The following is a 21,499-nucleotide window of genomic DNA, read 5'->3' on the forward strand; positions in this document are numbered from 1 at the left end:
TTTTCACACATTTGCTGATCAAGAAAATGATTTGATGAGTCAATAAAACCACCGGTCGATCGAGATTGCGATGGGAATGCTCGAGGAAATGTCCTTGTCTGATGACTTGGGAAATGACGATAACGTTGGAGGTGCGGGGGGGAAACACACGGGAGCAGTAGGACATTCGAGGCGGTCGTTTTTTAGCGAGACAAACTCTCGCTGTGACCCAGATGGAGCACAGATGTGTCCGAGGCAAAGGGTGACAGACAAATGAGAAGAGCTGCCAGAGGCACCCCGGGGTGGCGTAATAAGGACGATGATTCACTCTCACTACAGGTCCGGTGTCAAGCCTACCGTCTGTGAAGTCAGAGGGGTAGAAAGGCAGCCGACGGCGAAAGTCCTCGTAAATCCCCCGGCCGGCTTTCAAGAAGTCTTTACACTGGGGACAGAAGGGGGAAAGGTTAGACGGAGGTGTAGATAATGTGTCAGTGACAGCGCCATCTACAGGAAAGGACAGGTACAGCTGCTGCAAAATTGGCACATACACCACATGCAGCCCTTTAGTCCTAAAACAAGTTTTTTTTTGTTCTTCTTTTTATAGATGCTGGTTGTATGTAAGTTGTAAAATTTGACATTTTATTTGCTTGATAAAAAAAGGGTGTAGGATACAGAGGTCAAAAGGACGCAATTAAATGAAATCAGCAAAGTAGGCTGCCTAATCCTGTGAGTTTTTGAATGTTGAACTTGAATTTAATTCTTTACACATGTGCTGTTGTTTAGAAAGTGCAATAAACTATACATATGTTTAGAAAATCTTTAAAATCTGTGTTTACCAGGAACAAGCTGAATTGTACTGCGCATACTATATCTGTAGTAGTATTTCTTTACTATAATAACAACCAATGGCGTAAGTTTGGTTGCAGAAATATAAAAAAACATTTAAAAACATCTTATTCTTTGACTTATGTGTAATTATAGCAACAATAACTGTAATTAAAAGTATAGATAGATATATTGTTTTAATTTAGCAAAAAACTTTTGTGAATGACAACAAGTGGAAAAGGGGAGAAATAAACACACACAAATATATCACACATTGACTGTTGGTCAGGTAAGTGTTAAAATTGCAGAAGCTATAACTTTTTTGCCTCTAGGTGGCAACGTCAACACGTATTCAGATCAAAACGGCTGCTGTTGGTATTTTCCTTGCATATCTGTGCAGACAGGTCTCCTAAATCAAAAAAGGGTTATTGAAAATTATGTATTTTATTTTAATCATATTCTAGAAATGTAATTTTGTAGGGAGAAAGTGTTCACTGCTCCCCCTTGTGGAGAAACTACAACAAGCTGAACATGAGTTTGTTAGTGAAATAAAAGCCAGTTTAATTTTCCTTGAACACTGTTTTTTTTTGTAAAAGTTTACATTTTGCTCCAAGGCATTTTGTTAATCTATTATGGCGACCTGTAAAAACTGCACCAGCACAGAAAGCCTGCGGCTGCGTCCAGCTCATGAACTCTGCTGTGGACAATGACACAGATGGATTAAAAAAAATGACCCATTTGATGATTCGGCTAAGACACTGGTGATTTCACAGGAGGGCTTTCTGAAAGCTGATTTGAATCAAATTTAACGAGAGAGAAAAGCCTCACTCCCAGGACTGCATTTTCATGTTCATTTAATAAAAAAATCCCTGTGTCCCCAGAATGATCAAGTAATGACAGAGACATGACAGCACCAGCGTGGGATAGAAGATTTAAGAGTATTTTTAGAGACGTCAAGAGGAGGACAGTCGGGAAAGAGCCGAGTGATTCACAAAGTGCGTCTTAAAAAAGATGAGCTTTCAGGTTACAGATGTTGGGGAGTAAATGTGCCGTCCTGCTTGAGCTTATTAAGCAAATTATTACCCAAATGTTTCATTTTCTTGTTGGACATAGTGTTACGCAACTAAACGGAACGGGTGACGAGGGTTTGTGTGTCGGAAAAGCCCCTGGGAAAATCTGTCCTGCTTAGTTTGTCATCAAAGTTTTCCCATTTTTTGGGGGGCAGAAAAAAGCAAATAACCTCGACGTTAACAACCTTAAAAAACAAACAACAGCATCGACATCTCTTCTTCTCCCCCTGAGCGCTCTGACTAAATTTTATGAAGCCACACACGCTTGTTCAACAAGGACGGTTCATCCATTAAATCCCTATACATCATGGAATCATTTATTATTACAAGGGAGCCTGTGTGTGTGTGTGTGTATTCTGTGTATGTGTGTGTGTGTGTGTGTGGCCTGATCACCAGCTTTTGGCCCTGGTTCGATAAACAAAAAGTCTCGGAGAGGAATTACTGTCCACCTGTTTGCCATTCGTTCTGAACGGTCGATTGGAGAGAGAGAGGAGAGAGAGAGAGAGAGAGAGAGACGACGGGAGGGAGGAACATAAAAAACAACAAACCATTTGGCTTCGTTTTTTTTAAAGTACAGCAGAGTGGTGTGATCTTGCGGGTGGTCCGGATGTGGAGAAGGTGGTCCTCTTGATTTCACCTGCTCCCTCTCACCATCTACCAAACCCGTATTTTACCCCCCCTTCTCCATCCATCTGTCTCCCTCCATATATCCCTCTTTCACTGAGTGGCACTGAGCCTCTCAAGCCCTGGGATAAACACCTCACAAAATCCTCCACTATAAAAAACAAAAAAAAACAAGGGAGGAATGTCTGGGAGCCCTGGCCTGTCAACGGCAACATTAGGAGGAGATGTTGGTCTGTGGCATTGAGCAGAGCCCCTCTGGAGGTATGTGTGTGTGTGTGTGTGTTATGTGTGTGTTAATGTGTGTGTGTGTGTGTGTACGTACATGTGTAGCTAAGGGGTGGGGGGGGAGCTCTGACAGGACTGTGAGAGATGTAAGGTCATTTGCCCACTGAGGAGGCCTGGCAGGAGTTGATGCTGATTGATTAGAGGGAAGGGGAAAAGATGGAGGAGTCGAGGCAGCCGAGCGAAGAGGAGAGGAGGTGGTGGGGGTGGTGGGGGGGGGGAGCTGGGTGGGGGGGGAGCTCACTCTCTGGGTCCATGGCAATGTCCCCTATCTTTGGCAGCCACAGTTTCTGCACTAGGAGGCTGACATTTGGCATGGAGGTCAAGAGTTTGGGTGTGACTGTACATAAGAAGTGGACGTAGTCATCGTGACGTCACCCATTGGTTTGTTGAATGCCGCTATGAAGCCTTGATTTCGGCGTTTAGGCTGTCGCCAAGTGCATGGAAGTGACAATAATTGGACTGCGGAGGATAGACGTAGAGTCGCGGTAATCAACTTTGGTAGCAATCTGTAAATAACAAGGTAGCCCCGCCCTAAAGCATCCCCTGCTTTATGGTCTATTTGACTCTAAATGGACCATCATTTACTAAATGAACATCATGCTGTATCGAAGAAGACTTGAAACTAGAGATTGAGACCATAAACTCATGTTTACTGAGGGAATAAATCAAGAGAGAAGTAGGGTCATTTTCTCATAGACTTCAATACAATACGAATTATATATATATATATATATATATATATATATATATATATATATATATATATAAAAGGTGCATAACTTTGAAACTTATTCACAAACTATGGCCAAACTAATGAAGCGTTTCCCGTAGACTCTTGTGGGAGGCATCAGTGGGCTCAGCATAGAGTTCCTTTTTAATTTTGCCATAGAGGTCAAGTGTAAGGTTGTGTGTGTGTGTGTGTGTGTGTGTGTGTGTGTGTGTGTGTGTGTGTGTGTGTGTGTGTGTGTGTGTGTGTGTGTTAATGCATGCATAAAAAGAGCAGTGTAAAGAAATGAGATGACAAAAGAGGAGCGAAAGGTGAGGGAGGAAGAAGCATTTGCAAAATGACCTCAACTCTAACATGTAGAGGAGCATTAGCGAGTTCTAACCAATCACAAGCCTCATCTCAGGCCAATGGGGATGACTCATAACATGATCTTATGAATACAAGCTGCTTCAGAATGGTTGTACACACTTGATATGCTGCTCACACACACATATAAACTCTGCTGCCCACCTTGAGGGGCTTGTGACTGCGGGGGTCGGTCTCCTCCTTCCCCAGAGCGGTGGGCTGCTGGTTGGTTGCCGTCAGCTGGTGCCTCTGGAACACCAGCGCCTCCTTAAACTCCTCCTGCGTCTTCGTCTCCAGCAGCTTCTGCCTGAAGGAGATGTCAGAGAAGAGGGTGGCGAACGTCCGGCCCAGCTCCATCGCCGTCTTGGTGCTTTTCTGTGGGGGAGCGAACGGAAAAGGTGGTGCATTAAAAGAATGAAAGAATCAAAGGCTTGTTCTGATAAACCTGTTTTTAACCAGTGGAAACAAGCTTTAATAACAACACTGACATGTTATCACCTCACAGCAAACTTTAGCAACTTTAGCATTCATTTGGAATTGTGTTTGTGTCCAGCTGATGAATCTAAGTTCTACATTTTCAAACTGCTTTCAGCTCTGTTTTTGGTCTCCACCAACTCATCTCCAATCCTCCGCCAAAGGAAAATATCTTGCAGTTTAGCTGCAAAAAGTTCAATTTTTTTCACCAGCTAATATAAACGTTGGATTTAGTTTGTGTTTGGTAAAAGGCAAGTATGTTATTAGAACTTTTCAGAGAAAACAGCTGCCTACTGTGGCGGGAAATGGCGCTAATGAGAGCGGTGAGAGTGAATCAAACCAGTAAAACCAGAACAATACGCTAATAGATGCTGCAATGCTCTGTCGAGTCAAAACATTATTATCTGTGGGTTTACTACCTCTTACACTTTACACAATCATTTCATCCATTGTTTATATAGAAACGTTGATTACTGCAGCTTTGAATTTCGAGGGTTCAATAAAAAGAAATGCTAGAGAGTTCTAAAGTAGAAATATCACAATTATAAAAGAAATCTAAAATGTATCCTCTTCAAATGTTCTCAGATTAATTTTGTTGATATCACAATATACTGTAATGTAACGTTTTAATAAACAAGTAACCATAAATAAATTCAATGCCGAGAAAATGTATTACATCATGATGTGAAGTAAATCTGGTCTGGATATTAAGGAGCATGTAAACATTACTCCTTTAAAGGTGGCTGGTTTGGAGCTTGTTGTTTTTAACACTTGTCTACATAATCACACATCTGTTACACATAATGCTGTCAGAAGTCAGAGATCGATGGTAATAATGTCCTGGGAGGCTCTGAGACCGTGTGCCAGGGAGGCCTAGTAAGCCAGGTGGTGATGAAACCAACATAGCCGGGCTCATTGCATACAGCAGCAGCTGCAGCAAACAGAACAACTCAAGCCTTTAAGCTTTTTCACAGTGGTAACTGAATTTCAACCAGAGCTGAGAGAACGGATCTTGAATAATCTGAAGGCTCGCTTTCTGCGTGATGGACCTTCAGTCAGACTATCCAGGAGGCAGAAGGCAGCTCTGTAGGAATGTCTGCTTTGGGATAAATGCTAACGTCAGCATGCTAACATGATAGTCAGCGAATCATCAGATAATAACAAATAACAAATCATGGCCATAGCCAGGATTTTGTTCGTTCCAGGGCTGAGGAGTAGCTTGACCATTAGTAGAAAAGTGAAAAAATGACTTTAGAGTTAAAAAGTTCTCGTTTTTTCAACGAAAGCTGAGATGGCACACGGCAAATTCGATAAAAAAGTATTTTTTAATTAAATTTGGCCAAAGAATATTCAACAATGACAAAAAAAAGACAAAATTACATTAAAAAAACGATATTCATGTGCAAAGGTGAAAGATTTCTCCAACTATTCAAAAATAAGACAAACCCAGAAATGCTTGAGGGGCCTTAACTGGGTCTACGCAGATTTGTGATTGAGCTATAGCAACCCCTACTTCCAGTGTAGCGCCGTGCCTGAGGAAAAAAATTATATCTGAACTAAATTTCCTTACAATCCAACAAAAATGATCCACCTCAAAATGGCCCTAGAGGAAAAGTCCTGGGATCACCAAAGTTATTGGTATACATCTCCTGGGAACCATGAGTGTTTGTACAAAATACATTTTTATGATCTATTATCTTTTTCTGCTTATCCAGGCAAGGCAAGATATAAATAATCCCTCCAACGTGTTCTGGGTCTCTTACAAGTTGGATTAACCTGGAAAACCTCTAACCGGAGGCATTCTAATCAGATGCAACAGAATCACATCATCTGCAAAGAGCAGAGTCGCAATTCTGAGATCCCCAAACCGGACATTGTCCTTCCCCCGGCTTTACAAGAATCTGTGCAAGAGACACCTACTGGAAACAAGTTTGTGTAAAACTGGTCAAATTTGAGATGTGAGAAATTTGACATGCTGGTGGCCCTAAAGGAAAAGTAAGGGGAATAGCATATTCAGTAGGATTCATCCTATTGGTTTCAAGGTCATTAGTTTTGATTACCCAGACCGACTGAGGAAAATGCAGGCGTAGAAAGTGAGTCGTTTGAGTACACAGTGAGTACACAGTGAGTACACAGTGAGTACACAGTGAGTAACGCTGCGCCATCAACATCAAAGACTGAGGGCATCTGGTCTAACTAGCAGAAGAGTTTGGAGTTTCTTTAAGGGCAAAAGAACATGAACGTGTTGATAGGCGCTTTCAGGTATGTGTTTAACCGAGTAAATGAGAAACGGAGCATTTCTGAAGAAAGGTCAGCACATTCACACTGGGTAAAGCAAATGAGGAATGAAAAAAAAGCCACAAATGGTCCTTAAATGGTGGGTGATGGAAATGGTCCACCCGTACGCACGCTAGATTACATACATTTGCCCACCAAAGGAATTCCTATTATCATTATCATCATGCCCCTTCAAAAGATTTCTCTCTCGCAGATTAATGTCTCTGAGAATGCCATTAGTGGTTGTGATTGCTGCCTGCAGGACTGGCAAGGATGGAGCTGGATGCACTGGGGGAAGAGCCACGAACACAGGGCCTCGTGGAAAAGAAAAAAAAAAGAGAAACCAAACAAACAAACAAACACGATGCAGTTAGCTGAGGCATCGCTGATTGCCAGTGTCACGCCAACCCCACTGGCTCCACAGTTTGATGGTGGGTTGGTGAAAATGGTGTGCTTTGGGGGAATGATCCCACGTTAAAAGTAGACCCAGCATGAAGAAATTCCCTTTATTTCCAGCAGAGACGGGGGTCTGAGAATTGGAGGTTTCCATCAGGAGATGTCAAACAATCAGTGCCGTCTGAAGACAGGAGAGTGAAGTGTGTCTGTGTCTGTGTGTGTCTGTGTCTGTGTCTGTGTGTGTGTGTGTGTGTGTGTGTGTGTGTGTGTGTGTGTGTGTGTGTGTGTGTGTTGAGAGCTCAGGATGAAGCAGTGGAGGACAGAAGGGTTGAGTGGTTTGATGGGAAAGTAGAAAGAGTTCCTGTTTTGATGGGAGAGAAGGGTAAGTGTGGCACCAAGGTTCAGCCGACAGGACACTTGTGCCCACATAAATCACTGTGAGGGCTTTGGATTGAATTCAGTTCAACAGGCATTTGGCTGCTTAGCAGTTATATCAGTAGCACATCCGCTAATTTAGTGAATTTAAATATAAAAAGCGAGACAAATTGGTAGAAAATGATCTTAAATGAAAATCAATACTGAATATTCAATCAGCTCCCGACATAAAATGGCAAAATCCAGGCGCAAAATCCACTAATTATTTCTGGCTTTCTATTTGTTTTAGATTTGTTGATATGTTTTTGCGTAATTTGTCCATATTCTGCACTTTTTCCATTTTTCTGGATAAAGCACTTTGGTCAACCGCCAGTTGTTTTTAAATGGTGCGATATACAAAAAACTGACTAAAATAAACTGACTTATATTTCATAAAAAATTCAGCCAGAGGTAGTTTGGTTTTAACTTTAAAAAATATATTTCAAACTACCCTTTGCAGCCCAAAATTCTGTGATTTAATTGTTCAATTATGTCTAATTAGTTTAATTACTGCCACACATAATCAGAAGCTGGTTTGTGTTTTCTTCCTAGTTGTCCTTTTACTCAAAGTTACATAAAACATTTTTCTGAGCTGTCACAACAGGATCTTGTTTTTAACATGTGATGATTTGTGTCTTCCTGCAGCAAGAGAAACATCAGCTGTTTGGAAGCATTGAGACATAAAATCTATTTAAACCAATCCGGGCATTTTGGGAGTTAAAATATGCAAAAGCAGAAAATGTTGATCCTCAGTTTCATCCAGAACTGAGCTTGCGTGTAAGAAAACTAAACTAAATTGGAGTCATGACAGCTGGCTGACTGCACCTGATTTTCACAGTTATTTCTAAAAATCTAAATGTACATCACCTTTTAAATACAGTATCTGAAAGCAGAGCAGGAGGGTATGCAAATGATCAATTAGTGGTGCGGTGGCAGCGGGATGCTAACGTTGTTCATATGGGTGAGTTGGACTTTACAGCTAACAGATTTAGGCAAAGATGAGAGAAAAAGACTGGCAGTGGGAATGAAAGAAAATTCTCTTCAAAGCACATCATCAGTGATTAACTGAAGGAATCAATTAACAAACGAATGCAGAAGATGATATAAAGAATAGAAGAAAAGATAAATTCATGAATGAAATATGAACAAATATAAAAAAACAAGTGTGTCTACAAATGCCTCAGTAATTCAGCAAAATCAGATAAATCCCACACATCGTTTCCTCCCTCCGGCGGTGGCAGTTACCATTTTGAGCGGGGCCAGGATCAGGATCACATAGCGGACCTCGCAGCAGTTCTCCCCCCAGTTCTGCGGCCTCTCCAGGCGGGAGATGCACACGTGACGCCTCTGGAGATGCTTCACGTTGCAGCTGGAGAGGAGAGGGAGAAGGACGAGGTCTTTATAAATGTCAATGTCTCACCTCTACGGCAGCGCGATTCATTTCCATATATTAACCTCTCTCTCTCTCTGCAGCAACAGGTAGACAGGATTCTAATGTGCAGCATAGAAACACTCATACACACACACACACACACACACACACACACACACACACACACACACACACACACACACACACACACACACACACACACACACACACACACACACACACATGCACGTGTATGTGAATGCATGTGCACATAGACAAATATACTGCAGAGGACCTAACATTCATGTAGTTCTCTCATATGTCATATAAATACGACATTAAAAAAAACAAACATGAACGTTATTCCACATTTACATTTTGTAGCTGTCAAATTGAAACCCTGTATCTCCAAATTTCACAAATTTTCATGTAAACTAACTAAGATTTGTTTATGGGTTGTGAACATTTTTCTAGTTCTTAAAATCATCAAGTCCTAAAAATAAAATAAAATCTGTTGAATGACGAAAAAAAACCGACTGATAAGTAGTAGACTGATTTTAATAGTACTATTATTATTAGTCATTAGGTTTTATTTTTCATCTTACGTAATGAATTCCATTTATTTTATTTCTTATTGTATCCTTATATTGTGTTTCTTTTACACTTTGTGTCGATGTTTATTGCCTTGTGGCTGAAATGTAAAAATGAAATGTCTCAAACAGTCTCAAACCCCAAAATATTAGATTTGATATAAATTGATATCAAAGATGGACAGGCAGTTAATCTTACATTTGAAAGGCTACAAGTGGATTTTTGCAGTTTAATTATTCTGTCGATCAACCTCTTACACAACTGACTAATTGTTTCAACGCAGACACACATGCACAAACACGTAATGCTTACAGGATGCAGAGCCAGGACTGCTGGTACTGGATCCCGGTGGCGGTGGCTGTCACCCCCTGGATCGTCTCTGACAGCAGGTGGACTGTAGGGGAAAGGTCAGAGGTCAAACACAAGTAGGCTCAGATCGACCTCAAGTCCGGTTTGTTCCTCACAAGCTCTTATTTTCTGCTACATGGCATTGAACTTGTAGCAACAGAAAATGTATCTCAGCTATCCTAGAATGTATAGTTACATTACCACATCTATTAGGTTCAAATGTAAAATATTGGTGTTTTTAAAAATAAAACCTGGCTCCGGTTCGTCTGTGTTTCCTAATGGTGTCTGCCAAATGCCTAAAATGTTCGATAGAAGTCTGGAGCTTTATCCGCGGTGCCATGCCTCTCGATGTGATGTCTACATCAGAAAAGCCTAACAAGCTCGCCTTCTGCCCGTCTGCGCTGTGAGCAAACACCACACCACGACACAAACTAATGACGGTGTCCATGCAACCCCAGAAAACACCAACGCTCATGTTCACAGATAAAACAAAAACACATTTCATTATGCTGCCGTGTTTACGCAGTACAAATCATTAACCATGGGCATCTAGGGACACAGCTGAAACCTGCTCGCTGCTTCCTAATAAGAGGAATCTCCCTTTCCGACTTCTCCCGCTGAGAGCGGTGAATAATAGTGTTTTGGGGGATGTTCTGCAGCGGCGCCGACTATCCCAAAACCCCTCGACGGGATTCAGCGTGCATCCGCTTGCAAACGTTCTCCTCTACTCGTCGGTACTGAGAAAATGACAGGGTGGAAATGTTTAGTATCGTAAGCAGAGGGGACGATCATTTCCATATCATTGTGATTTACCCCGCCGCTGGCTTCTCCCTTTTCTTTTCTATCTGCCTCTCTCTCCATCACGCTCCCCTTTCTCTCTATGCCATGCCGTCTCATCAATAAAGTATCCTCCATTCATGCCAGAAAATGATGGGCGTCACCATGACAACAGTATCACAGAGCTCAAGGAGTGAGAGAGCCGGGGAAAGGGAGAATCAGAGAGAGGAGAGGGGGCAGACAAGAGAGAGAGAGAGAGAGAGAGAGAAAGCATGTAGATAGAGAGCAGGATGAAAAGAAGCCTGTAGAGAAAGAGAACGAGAAGGAGGGGGGGAAAAACGCTGGCACGTGGAGCGGGAAGAGAGTGAGAGAGGCGGGAGGTAAAGAAAGAACAAGGGAGAAAAATAAAAAGGAAGGAGAGAGACAGGAAGAGAGAACAAGGAGGAGGGGACATGCAGAGAGGGAGAAACTGAGAGAGAGGAAAAACGCAAGCAGAAACAGGAGCAAAGAAGGACCAAGGGAATGAAAAAAGAACAAATCATATAAAAAAAAAGAACGTGACAAACAAGAAGGAAATGGAGATTGAGACTAGATGAGAAGCAGAGTGAGAGGGAGACAAGAGGGAGGAAAGGGAAGGGGAGAGAAGTAGAGGAGATGGACTGGGATCCAATTCAATTAATAGCAGTAAGCCTGACAGCCATGTAATAATCAAAAAACATCCAATTTCTCATTGACGTCAGGAAAGAGAGGAGGGGAAGAGACAGAGAGAGAGAGAGAGAGAGAGAGGGATGAAAACAGAACAAAAGAAAGATTAAAAGATAAAGAGAGGAGGGAAAGAGAACGAAAAAGAAAGAGCGAAGTGAAGACATGGAAGACGCAGACGGAGAGAGGAAGAAGATCCTCCATACCAACAGTCTGGGCGGCAAAACCATCCCAGACGAGCTAACGGCTAACGCTGCTAGCCTGACAATTGTCTGTTTAAAGCGTGAGCGATTTCTTCAACAGCATGAATTCTGGGAAGATCTGGATTTGGAGTCGTGGTTCATGCCAGCAGCATTTCATGACTTTACAGCCTTTGCTTTTCATGCGTGTGTCTCTTACATAGGGTTTTCTTCTCTTTCTATTTTCTCAATATATGAAAAACCAAATTCAAATAGCCGGTGCTGGTTGGTGTCAGCTGACTAATATCCAGCTTAACACCTCTCACTGTAAAGCAGTGGTTCTCAAATGGGGGTACGTGTACCCCTGGGGGTACGTGAAGGCACTCCAGGGGGTACGTGAGATTTTTAAAAAATATATTTAAAATTAGCATCCATTCAAAAATCCTTTAAAAATTGTTATTTAATAAATATTCAATGAAATATAAGTGTAAGTTCATAAACTGAATTTAATGCAACAATGCAATCGTCAGTGTTGAATAAATCAGACACTGATGGTAGAGCGCTGTGTATTACATCTTTTTTTCAACCAAAAATGCTTTGCGCTGGTTAGGGGGTACTTGGCTAAAAAAGTATTTCACAGGGGGTACATCACTGAAAAAAGGTTGAGAACCACTGCTGTAAAGGAATGATACGATTTCTACTAACATTTACTTTTGTTGTACATTGTAAAGCGGACCGTGAGTTTTAAACATAAACTATGTGAGCTAACACGGCTAGTCAGCTTGCAACACCAGTCCACATAGTTGAAAATATAAAATGAATACAAAATATATATTTTTATTTTATTTGTATTGGGCATTTTTTTCCCCACAAATATAAAAGAAATATAAGAATTGAATTTACTACTTCTACCTCTTTGGAGAGTACACAATCTATGAATATGCATATAGTGTTAATTACAATATTTTAACGACTGAAATGGCTCCATCATCAACGTATGTGCACTGGAGGTTTCCGCATCTTGTGTGAAGTTGCGTTCTTTCCCCATGATTGGTTTCCAAAATTGTTGCAATGTAACAGAATCCTGCACGTCTTTAACTGAGCTTTTAGGGAGTGTTAAAAACATGTGATGCACATGCAGAGCTCGACACGAGAAGCTCCAACATCCAAGTGAAGAAACTATAAGCAAAAACACATATCTGAGTGGAGCGAGACTATGAACATGAATATAAACAATCAATATCTCCAGAATGAGAGATTCTCTGCTCACCTCTCTCACTGGCTGCTGAACAGAACTGATTGTGTCTTTGCTTTACCCTCCACCACCCCAATCTCCTTTTCTAAATCACATGTGGGACATTGTGAATACACTATCTTACCTAACGAGGGAAGGTGAACAAAAACCTGACGTGGATGTTAAGAGGAGAAGAAGTGTGTGTTTCTGATGTGATCAAGTGGGAGGCTAATTAAGACATGCACATTTGATACTTGACAGTTATCTGGAGGTTTCTGCACGGTTTCGTCAGCTTTTCGGATGCAAACACTGCTGTTTCCATACACAGAAATGAAAAAAGAATAAATAAAGAATCACAGATGCTCACACGCAGCATATCAAATGTGACAAACTTCAATGGAAAGTGATGAAAACATATGAGGAAGGCAAGACTGGATGGCTGGATTGGCCCCTTTGATCTGTCCTGAATTCTTGGTGAATTCTTTTCGCTGCATTATTCACACGGTTATGTTGGAAGAAGGGGAAAAACAGATTGCAATTTCTGTAAAATCACGCGAGGATAATTCAGTCTGTCACAAACAGGAGGGAGACGAATCAATCAATCAATGCGCTTTAAACCAGTCAAAAAAAACAAGAAAACTGATGATGTTAATGTTTCTTTTGGCTGATGTGCCAGTGGAACATCAGCAGAAAATCCACGGAGACGTGAATACAAAAAAAAGACAAAAAACATAGAGATTCATGGTTTCTTTCTTTGTAAGCGTGTGAAAGGAGACGTCTTACATTACGCTCAGAGGTGACCTCAATAAAGTCTACTGATCTTATTCTGCCTTTAAGATTAACCGTGATCTCAACCATTGGTAGACCTGCCAGCAAACACACACACACACACACACACACACACACACACACACACACACACACACACACACACACACACACACACACACACACACACACTTACTCATAAACACACACACATACACACAAAGGGGAATGATTGGTTTCCCTTCAAAGCGTGGATTGTGGAGGGCACTTTGAAGGCGGTGATTAAAATACAGGAAGGATCCATACAGAAGATGAAACACTTACTGTATATTAGGTACCCATGCAGTATGATGTCACACGGCGATGAGAGGGCCACTAGGACTGGGTCAATGGTGCAAACCTTGTGGATTCTAATCTTCTACTCACTTGCATAAAAAAACTAATTTCATTAAAGGGAAATAAACCAACGCCCTACATGGAAATAATATCAAAGTCAAGTGCTGCATATATAATAAACTATATTCAAATGATATAACTCCAGAGCATGCCAAGGATATATCTCTTTTGCCAAAAACGCCAAATAATTTAGTGACTTTGACCTCATAGGATTCAAACAGGGCCAGCGTTTTGAAGTTTTTTTTCCCCACAGGGGCTTTACAAAAAACAACAACTGGTAACATTATTGGACAGAGAGAGGCGTTGATTTGAGGGGCGGCTGAAGAGGCATCGATATCTGCGACACAGGACGGATTGCTGATGTCTGTAATCATTTGATGACTCAATGGATCGACCCAGTCCCGAGCGCGAAGAAGGGGGGGGGGAACACAAGCTGCACACTGATGGTGATGATTGGTACAGAAGCACACCACTGATTGCAGCCTCGTGGCGGCCGATGCTGCTGACATTTTCATCCAATTAGCACAGCTTACCGTCGTCAAAGAAAACGAAACTTTGAGACTTGTCTGCATGTTGAGAAGGAGAAAAAAAAACAAAAACAAGAAGAGAAACCAGAGAGTCAGTTCAAGAGTCACCTTTTTTTTGTCCTGGCCAGCAGGCGAAGCAGAATCGTAGACGTGACACTCAAACACACACTCATATATAGAGACACTTTGTGGCTAACCGGCACATAAATATCTCCGCTGAGCAGAAGCTTCATTTCCTGCCCTCCTTTACCTCATGCATATTAAATACCATTTTCCAGAGAAAATCCCTCAATGTCTCGTCTCCGTTGGGCGCTGAGAGATCTTATCTTGATTACCGTCTACAGGCTATTACCAAAAATTGGATTTTATCACTGATAGCGCTTACGTGTTCAGCAAGTGCAGAGAAACCCCAAAGACGTCAATGAATAGATCAAGAAGAGAGAAATGACATGTATGGCCACCATTTTTTTTTTCTCCCTCCGTGATAAAGAGCTTGAATAAATGGCTTCACTTTAGTATTCTGATCATTCCCGCAGAACGTTACAGAGAGATTTTCACAGTGAAAAGTCTCGCCGCCGGCCTGGAAAAGAAATATTATTATGACAGAAAAAGGCATAGTCGGTTGATTTGAAAATACACAGCACCTTTTCCTGTTACACTGAGTGAATCATGTGCAGAATAATTACAGTGGCTCCTGTCAGAAAATAACATGTATCTGCACAAAAGTATGGGGTTTAAAAATTAGGGTTGGGTATCGAAAGAATATTGAAAAGCTCTGACGTTAACAGTTCTTTTTAGAATTACAATTAGCTTCTCAATCATGAGCATGCAACAGTTTTTTCTGTTTGATTTGAGTAATAAAAAACAAAAAATATTAAACAGGAGGATTATGCAAATAGAGGCAAAGTGGAGAGCCAGTTGGATCGATCAGAGGTGAGAGCAATTTAGGGAGAAATGAAGGTACAGTCATAATAAATAGGACAGCATCAAGAGGAAGAGAGAAAAAAGACAATAATACATTACATTATTACAGAAATATTGACAGATTGTAAACACCATCATATCATATATCTTAAAGAATGAAGTGTTACATTTTAATTAATAGAGGCTGGTTTAGTTTTTTTTATAGAAGTGGCTGCAGTAATATCATTATCAATGCATTGCATCATCAGCAATGCTGCTCGTTGTGTGTGCCGCCGAATCCCAAGACAAATGTAAAACCCCAAAAAATAAGAGCAAGTTGGCTCCTCGGCACAAGTTATAGCAGGACTAATTATCTCTGTGGGCTTTTCATCTTTTTTTTTTTTTTTTTTTCATTTGGGTAATTCTCCGTTCTCTCTGAGCCCGTTATAATCTGGCCCCTGTTCTCTTTATCTCACAGCTGTACAGTATTACACTCCAAATGAGCCGGTCCTGCTCGCCGGCCGTATCACCACGGTGAACGCAGATACGGCAGAAATTAATACCTGAAGAGATGTGTGCCGCTGATAACATACTTTACGGGCAATATGAACGTATTCCCCCAGGAAGAGCCTTTGTTCCTCCCCCAGAGATTCACCCCCCTCCTCCCCTCCCTCCTTGAGTGTTTCACGTGTGAATGTTCTCGATTTCTAATTCAGGGATCCTACATGTTTTACTCTGAGCAAAGGGAAAAAAACACAGTGAAGAGAAGGATGTCAAGATGAAAAGTCCTTCTTTTTGAAGTGGAGAATGTTTTTATCAAATAATTAACAAAACAAAATCAAATGTTAGAATCATAGGCGACTAAAATCCACAGACAGCTTGAAAAGCAGACCTATTATGTGATACATACATATTTGACCAAATCTTTCTGCTCATTCTGTAAATATTTCTGTATGTTACAAACCTCTGTGGATATTTTTTTTATATCTAGCAGTGCCTGTTTCAAACTGCAAATCTTTGTAATCTATATTTGTCGCATAGTTGTGGAATTGTTACATCATCCTCGGTGCAGTTAATTATCAGCTAATTTCTCATCTACTATTCCCTGATTGCTCCTGCTGCAGCGAACGCGTTTCCCCAGAGTGAGAACTCAACTTTCGGCTGATAAAAAAACAGCACTTCTGGTTGCGCAATATAAAAGAAGAAAAACCCTGACCTTGTTTTTGAGAGAATCTTTAGTTAATTAATAACTTTGATGAGGAGGCACACGTGACTACTGATTGTAGGGATGCACCGATGCCACGTTTTTCACACCAGTACAAGTACTTACATCTAGGTACTGGCTGATAGCGATAGCGAATTCTAACAATGAGTTTGAAAATATATTTTACTTTCATCAGATGTTCCTCACTTTATGATTGTATCAAATGAATTATACAACTTGTTTTCCTGATACAAACAGAGCATATTTTACAGTAGGGATCTTGATAATCAACAAATGAACTGACAATGAATATTTTGACCGAGAGTTGACGCTAGCTTCTGGGCTAATAACCCTTTTCACTTTAATCAGGTGGCAAGGAAGACACGTAAACTTGGCTTCTGTCTTAAGAAGGCGGCAACCTTTGGTTCTGACAAGTGAAGCCAATGAGAAAGTGTCTTAAACCTGCATTCTCTCTACTGTCCATCAGGGGGCGACTCCTCTGGTTGTATAGAAGTCTATGAGAAAATGACTCTACTTCTCTCTTGATTTATTCCCTCAGTAAACATTGTAAACATGAGTTTATGGTCTCAATCTCTAGTTTCAAGTCTTCTTCAATACAGCGTGATGTTCATTTAGTAAATGATGCTCCATTTAGAGTCAAATAGACCATAAAGCAGGGTATGCTTTAGGGCGGGCTTACTGTGATTGACAGTTCGCTGCAGCTACCAGAGCCGTATACAGCGTCTCTACATCACTTCTCCACTGTTTTTTCATTTCCATTCACTGGTTGCAAAAAGCCAAGATGGCGACGACCAAATAGCCGAAGTTGAGGCTTCAAAACGGCGGTCCACAAACCAATGGGGGACGCCACGATGAATACGACCACTTCTGATATACAGTGATGGAGTGGAGACTTACTGGGAAAGTGGGTGCATATGTCCACGCCAATGTTGTATCGGAGTCATTTTTACGAGTTTGAGTACATTCGGTGCATCCCTAACTGATTACCAACACTATGCTAATATTAAAGACCTAATATGTACATTTTGTTTTTAATTTAATATTTAAGACATCTAAAATAAAGCCACACAGTATTCTATTGTGCTTCTGCTCCCTTTGAAAGTGCTATACTTTGATAATATGTGCAGATATTGTTTTTTGTCAACCAGCTATAACTATCGCTCAATGGCTGTTGATTCATTTTAATCATACAGTATCACTAATATAATTATTTTCCTTTATTCTTCTATGTTCCTTTATTCGATTTCAAAATTCAGTGAAACCCCTGAGTGCTCTGATTGATTCTCCATACATTTCCAGACAACCCAGACCTGAGCAGTGAAGCCTTTTTTTGTCAAGATAGGCACAAAGGGGGAAAAAAAAAAAAAAAAAAAAAAAAAAAAAAAAGCCTCTTCTGTTGCGTCTGAGTGGGGTATTCTGGGAGAAAAAAAACAGTCAAGTAGCCGCAGCCGCCACAGCTTGAGAGTCTCAGAGAGCCATTGGAAAAAGCTAAGTGAGTGATCGATGACAGAAGTCAATTATCACCTCGCGGATCTGTCAGAGGCGGCTGTGCAGGGTGAGCTTCACCCAAACCACCCACCTCTGAGTAGCCATCAACAACGGCGGACACCGGCCAAGCCAGACGGGAAAACACCCTTACACTACCATTACCTCCACATGGTCTGATAGCGGGAAGAAGAAAACCCCTCTCGTATTTTCCCCTGCATGTGAACGCCAAAAAATGAACAGGCTAAATTTACATTTCTTCAAATTCTGTGTGACATTAGCAAAAAAAAGAATTAATTCGTTTTGTGAATGCGTGGTTCAGTTCAGCTTTGGAGGAGAGCGAGGCTTCAACAATGGCTTCATACTGTTATGTCAGAGGGCGGATTTCTCCTGCTCTAATGATCTGAGGAGATCCGCCTTTAACCAAGAGGCTTTGCTACTCAGCCCAAAAGGGACCGGGCTGATGTGAAAGGGATCCGTAAGCCGACATATGATCGCCGAACATCGGAGGAACTATGGTGCACTTCAGAAATTAATGTATGCATCAGAAGAGAGTTAGGGTTGCAGACTTAAAGGATATCTTACACACTTTAAGGTACGATAAACCCGAGTGTTTCATAACCAAAAAGGAAGATTATCGGTAAAAGAATGAACTAATATATTCCCTTAGTTGATGGCTTACATTAAGACAGTATTTTTTTGTATTACAGGTTTTCTGAAATCCTAATTTTGAATATTTATTTTATCTTATTAAATATGTGTATTCATGTATTTGAATACATTTGAAGACCAGAAATCTAAACATTGGAAAAAGCCAGGTTAAAAAATATTTTTTTCTCTTATTTTACATTATTGCAATGTTCTAAAATCCATTAATTTAGCATTCAGTAAAACCTTTTTTTTCACCCTTGAATTATTTAACTGATTGAACATTTTTGTGAAGAAGAAAAGTGTCAATCTGCTTTAAATGGCTCTATTTTCTTTTTAATTAACTGAAAAATATTGAAATACTACCACAAGTGGCAAAAACACAGGATTTTGTTAGTTTGGTTTATATATTAAATATATTAAAATGAATCAAAAAAACATGCTTATCATCTGCATTAATGTGTAAAATAACCACTGGACAGGTTTCCTGGGAAACGTTTGATGTCTGCACATGTAAAATAGCTTCGGCACACCGAGCTCTATTTGAGTCCACTTGAAAAAAAAAAGCTGAGGGGCAAATGGACGGCCGCCTCGATTCAAACATCACAAACCCTGCTTTGGGTCTTAAAAGCTTCTTGAACCATTCTCGAGTCGGTCTGACAATCCTGCTCCTGAGCCGGAGGTGAAGCTATTTTTTCGGGCAGGTGTTGACGTGTAGACGTCAGATGTTTTCAGGTCAGGTCGGAGGAGGATCTAGGTCTGATTGTGGTCTCACACAGATGGAACAAGTTCTCTGTCTTATTATGTTCTGGGCGTCTATGTCTGTATTTTCTCACACACGTGCTCGTTTTATACATGCATGTCGATGGGTTCGCTGCTTACCGTTGACCTCCTGAGCTCCGGCGTCCGTGAAAAGCATGCTCATCACCTCCTCGAAGTTGCAGCTGGGCTCGGACGCGTTGCTGTCCTGGCCCACGTGGTGCAGCATCCTTTTCAGGACGTCGTCCAGGGAGGCGGCGGTCTCGTCCAGCAGGATCGTGGCCTTCGCCAGAAAGTCGTCCAGGTCCCGGTGAGCCCGGATCTCCTCCTCAAAGTTCATCAGCTTCACATACTGCAGGAGAAGAAGGGGAACTGTTTCAGTCTGAACTGGTTTTGTTTGAGATCTTCTGCGCTGATTATGCCAGTCACTGTATTTTTAAAGACTGGAAGGCATTGTTGAAATGCATCTAGACTAGTTTCTGCAGAAATAGACCAAAGGCTTATCAATCATTTCATATAGTTGTTTAGATGTATCTTTGGATTTTGGTTTGGATTATTAAGAATATTCTACTATCCCCAACATGGTGAAGTGTTGTTGAAGTGATGTCTATGATATTTCATTTCAGAAAATCAAGACTACAAAAATATGCCTGCTAAGCCAACTCATTTTTGGCTAATATTCTTTTTAAACATAAGAAGTTATCAAAAGTTTTAACCACAAACTTTTCTTGCAACAATGCGCAACAATTTTGGCCCCTTTGTCTATATGTATCCTAAACTATTTGTGTCTATTTAACTTCTTCTGTTAGTTTTAACTCTTTAATGTATTGTTTGTCTCTGTTTCCTTTTTTTCGTTTGATTTTGTATATAAAAAGAACTGCACTCCATGTTTAACTTTGCTGCCTTCTTGGCCAGATCACCTTCTAAAATACTTTTTTATCCCAAAACAGATGAATTAAAAAAAAGAATATTAAGAAATGTAGCACATAATCGGTTTTTCCGGTGATCAGTGTTAGACAAATATTTTTTAGGAATAATCTAACATTTTACAGGACAATCACATATTTTTTATATTTCACTAAAGCCGGGTGGACACTGTAGCGATTAAATATAATTTTAAGCCTTTTAGGATCCTGATGAATTTTTGCTAAACCCTTCGTTGTTTTCATTTCAGTTTAAGTGGTGTCCCGATACCAGATTCAAAGAAATCTAAATCTACTGATTCATTCAATCAAAATTCTGGCTGTGAGACGATCGGACAGATTTCTGGTAGGTCTTAAATTCCGGCCTGAATTGTTGAACAAACTGGAGATGTGGAAGCAGAATCAGGGGTCTGAGGTCAGAGAATCCGGCTTCTTAAAGTCACCATTGTAATTTTAGGATTTTAATTAATTTCATGTGATAGAGCAGTGATAGAGAAGCTGGGTCTAAAATCCACAGGACCACATGGGTACAGAATAAAAGCATTTATAGTATCAAACCACTCACAGATCAGGCCAACGCCACAAGTGTGAAAGTGCCCTAAAGCTTTGACCTTAAAGTAGCCGTCTCCTCTGAGACAAATACTGTCCCTTTTTTTTAATAGCAGCACACAAAACAGATGCTTCTCCCTTCAAAAAGCTCATCAAGATTTTACCAGTGGTGTCTGAGAATCACCTGAGAGACAGACGAATGGACGGAGAGAAGAACAACACAGCTCGATTAAGAGCCCAGACACCCGCCAGTCCTCGATTTTATTGATTGTGTGATTGACAGAAAAGTCTGAGGGTGAGTGGATTCCCTGCTGTTCTTTTACAAAGAAAAAAAGAAAAAAGAAAAGACAAGCACTGAGCTGAGTCCATGTCTATTTGTGTATGGAGCTCTATAAATAAATTTGATTTGTTTGTTCCATGCGGATCTGTCAGGTTTGGGGTTTGGTTTTGCTTTGGCTCAAGAGTTTCAAAAAGGTGTAAATTGCTTGGTAATATTTTAAGATGTATTACTGGTCAGATGAACAATGCAAAAAAACGAGTGGTGTTGCATTCCATACTGTATGTGTTTGATAGAGCATTGATGAACATCTTTCATTCCCAAACATGTCCTGCAACCTAACTATATTAAAATGCATTCTATGTATAGACCACTGCAAGTCCTAAATCCACGACACAATTCTAGGTGGTAAAGTGAGGA

The 21,499-nt window shown here is 40.7% G+C and overlaps 1 protein-coding gene across 1 annotated transcript in view; it reads right to left on the reverse strand.

Annotated features, from left to right (window-relative positions):
- slc4a11 (solute carrier family 4 member 11) overlaps positions 1–21,499 on the reverse strand; it is a 95,039-nt gene that overhangs the window by 22,057 nt on the left and 51,483 nt on the right. Inside the window, exons 5-9 of the mRNA XM_054613318.1 lie at positions 19,454–19,682; positions 9,692–9,773; positions 8,662–8,785; positions 4,021–4,230; positions 337–421 (exon numbers count right to left, since the gene is read on the reverse strand). Coding sequence (XP_054469293.1) covers positions 337–421; positions 4,021–4,230; positions 8,662–8,785; positions 9,692–9,773; positions 19,454–19,682 — 730 coding nt within the window. The remainder of the gene's footprint in view (positions 1–336; positions 422–4,020; positions 4,231–8,661; positions 8,786–9,691; positions 9,774–19,453; positions 19,683–21,499) is intronic.

Source organism: Anoplopoma fimbria, chromosome 15 (assembly GCF_027596085.1).
Source record: "Anoplopoma fimbria isolate UVic2021 breed Golden Eagle Sablefish chromosome 15, Afim_UVic_2022, whole genome shotgun sequence".
In the NCBI taxonomy this organism is placed as follows: Eukaryota; Metazoa; Chordata; class Actinopteri; order Perciformes; family Anoplopomatidae; genus Anoplopoma; species Anoplopoma fimbria.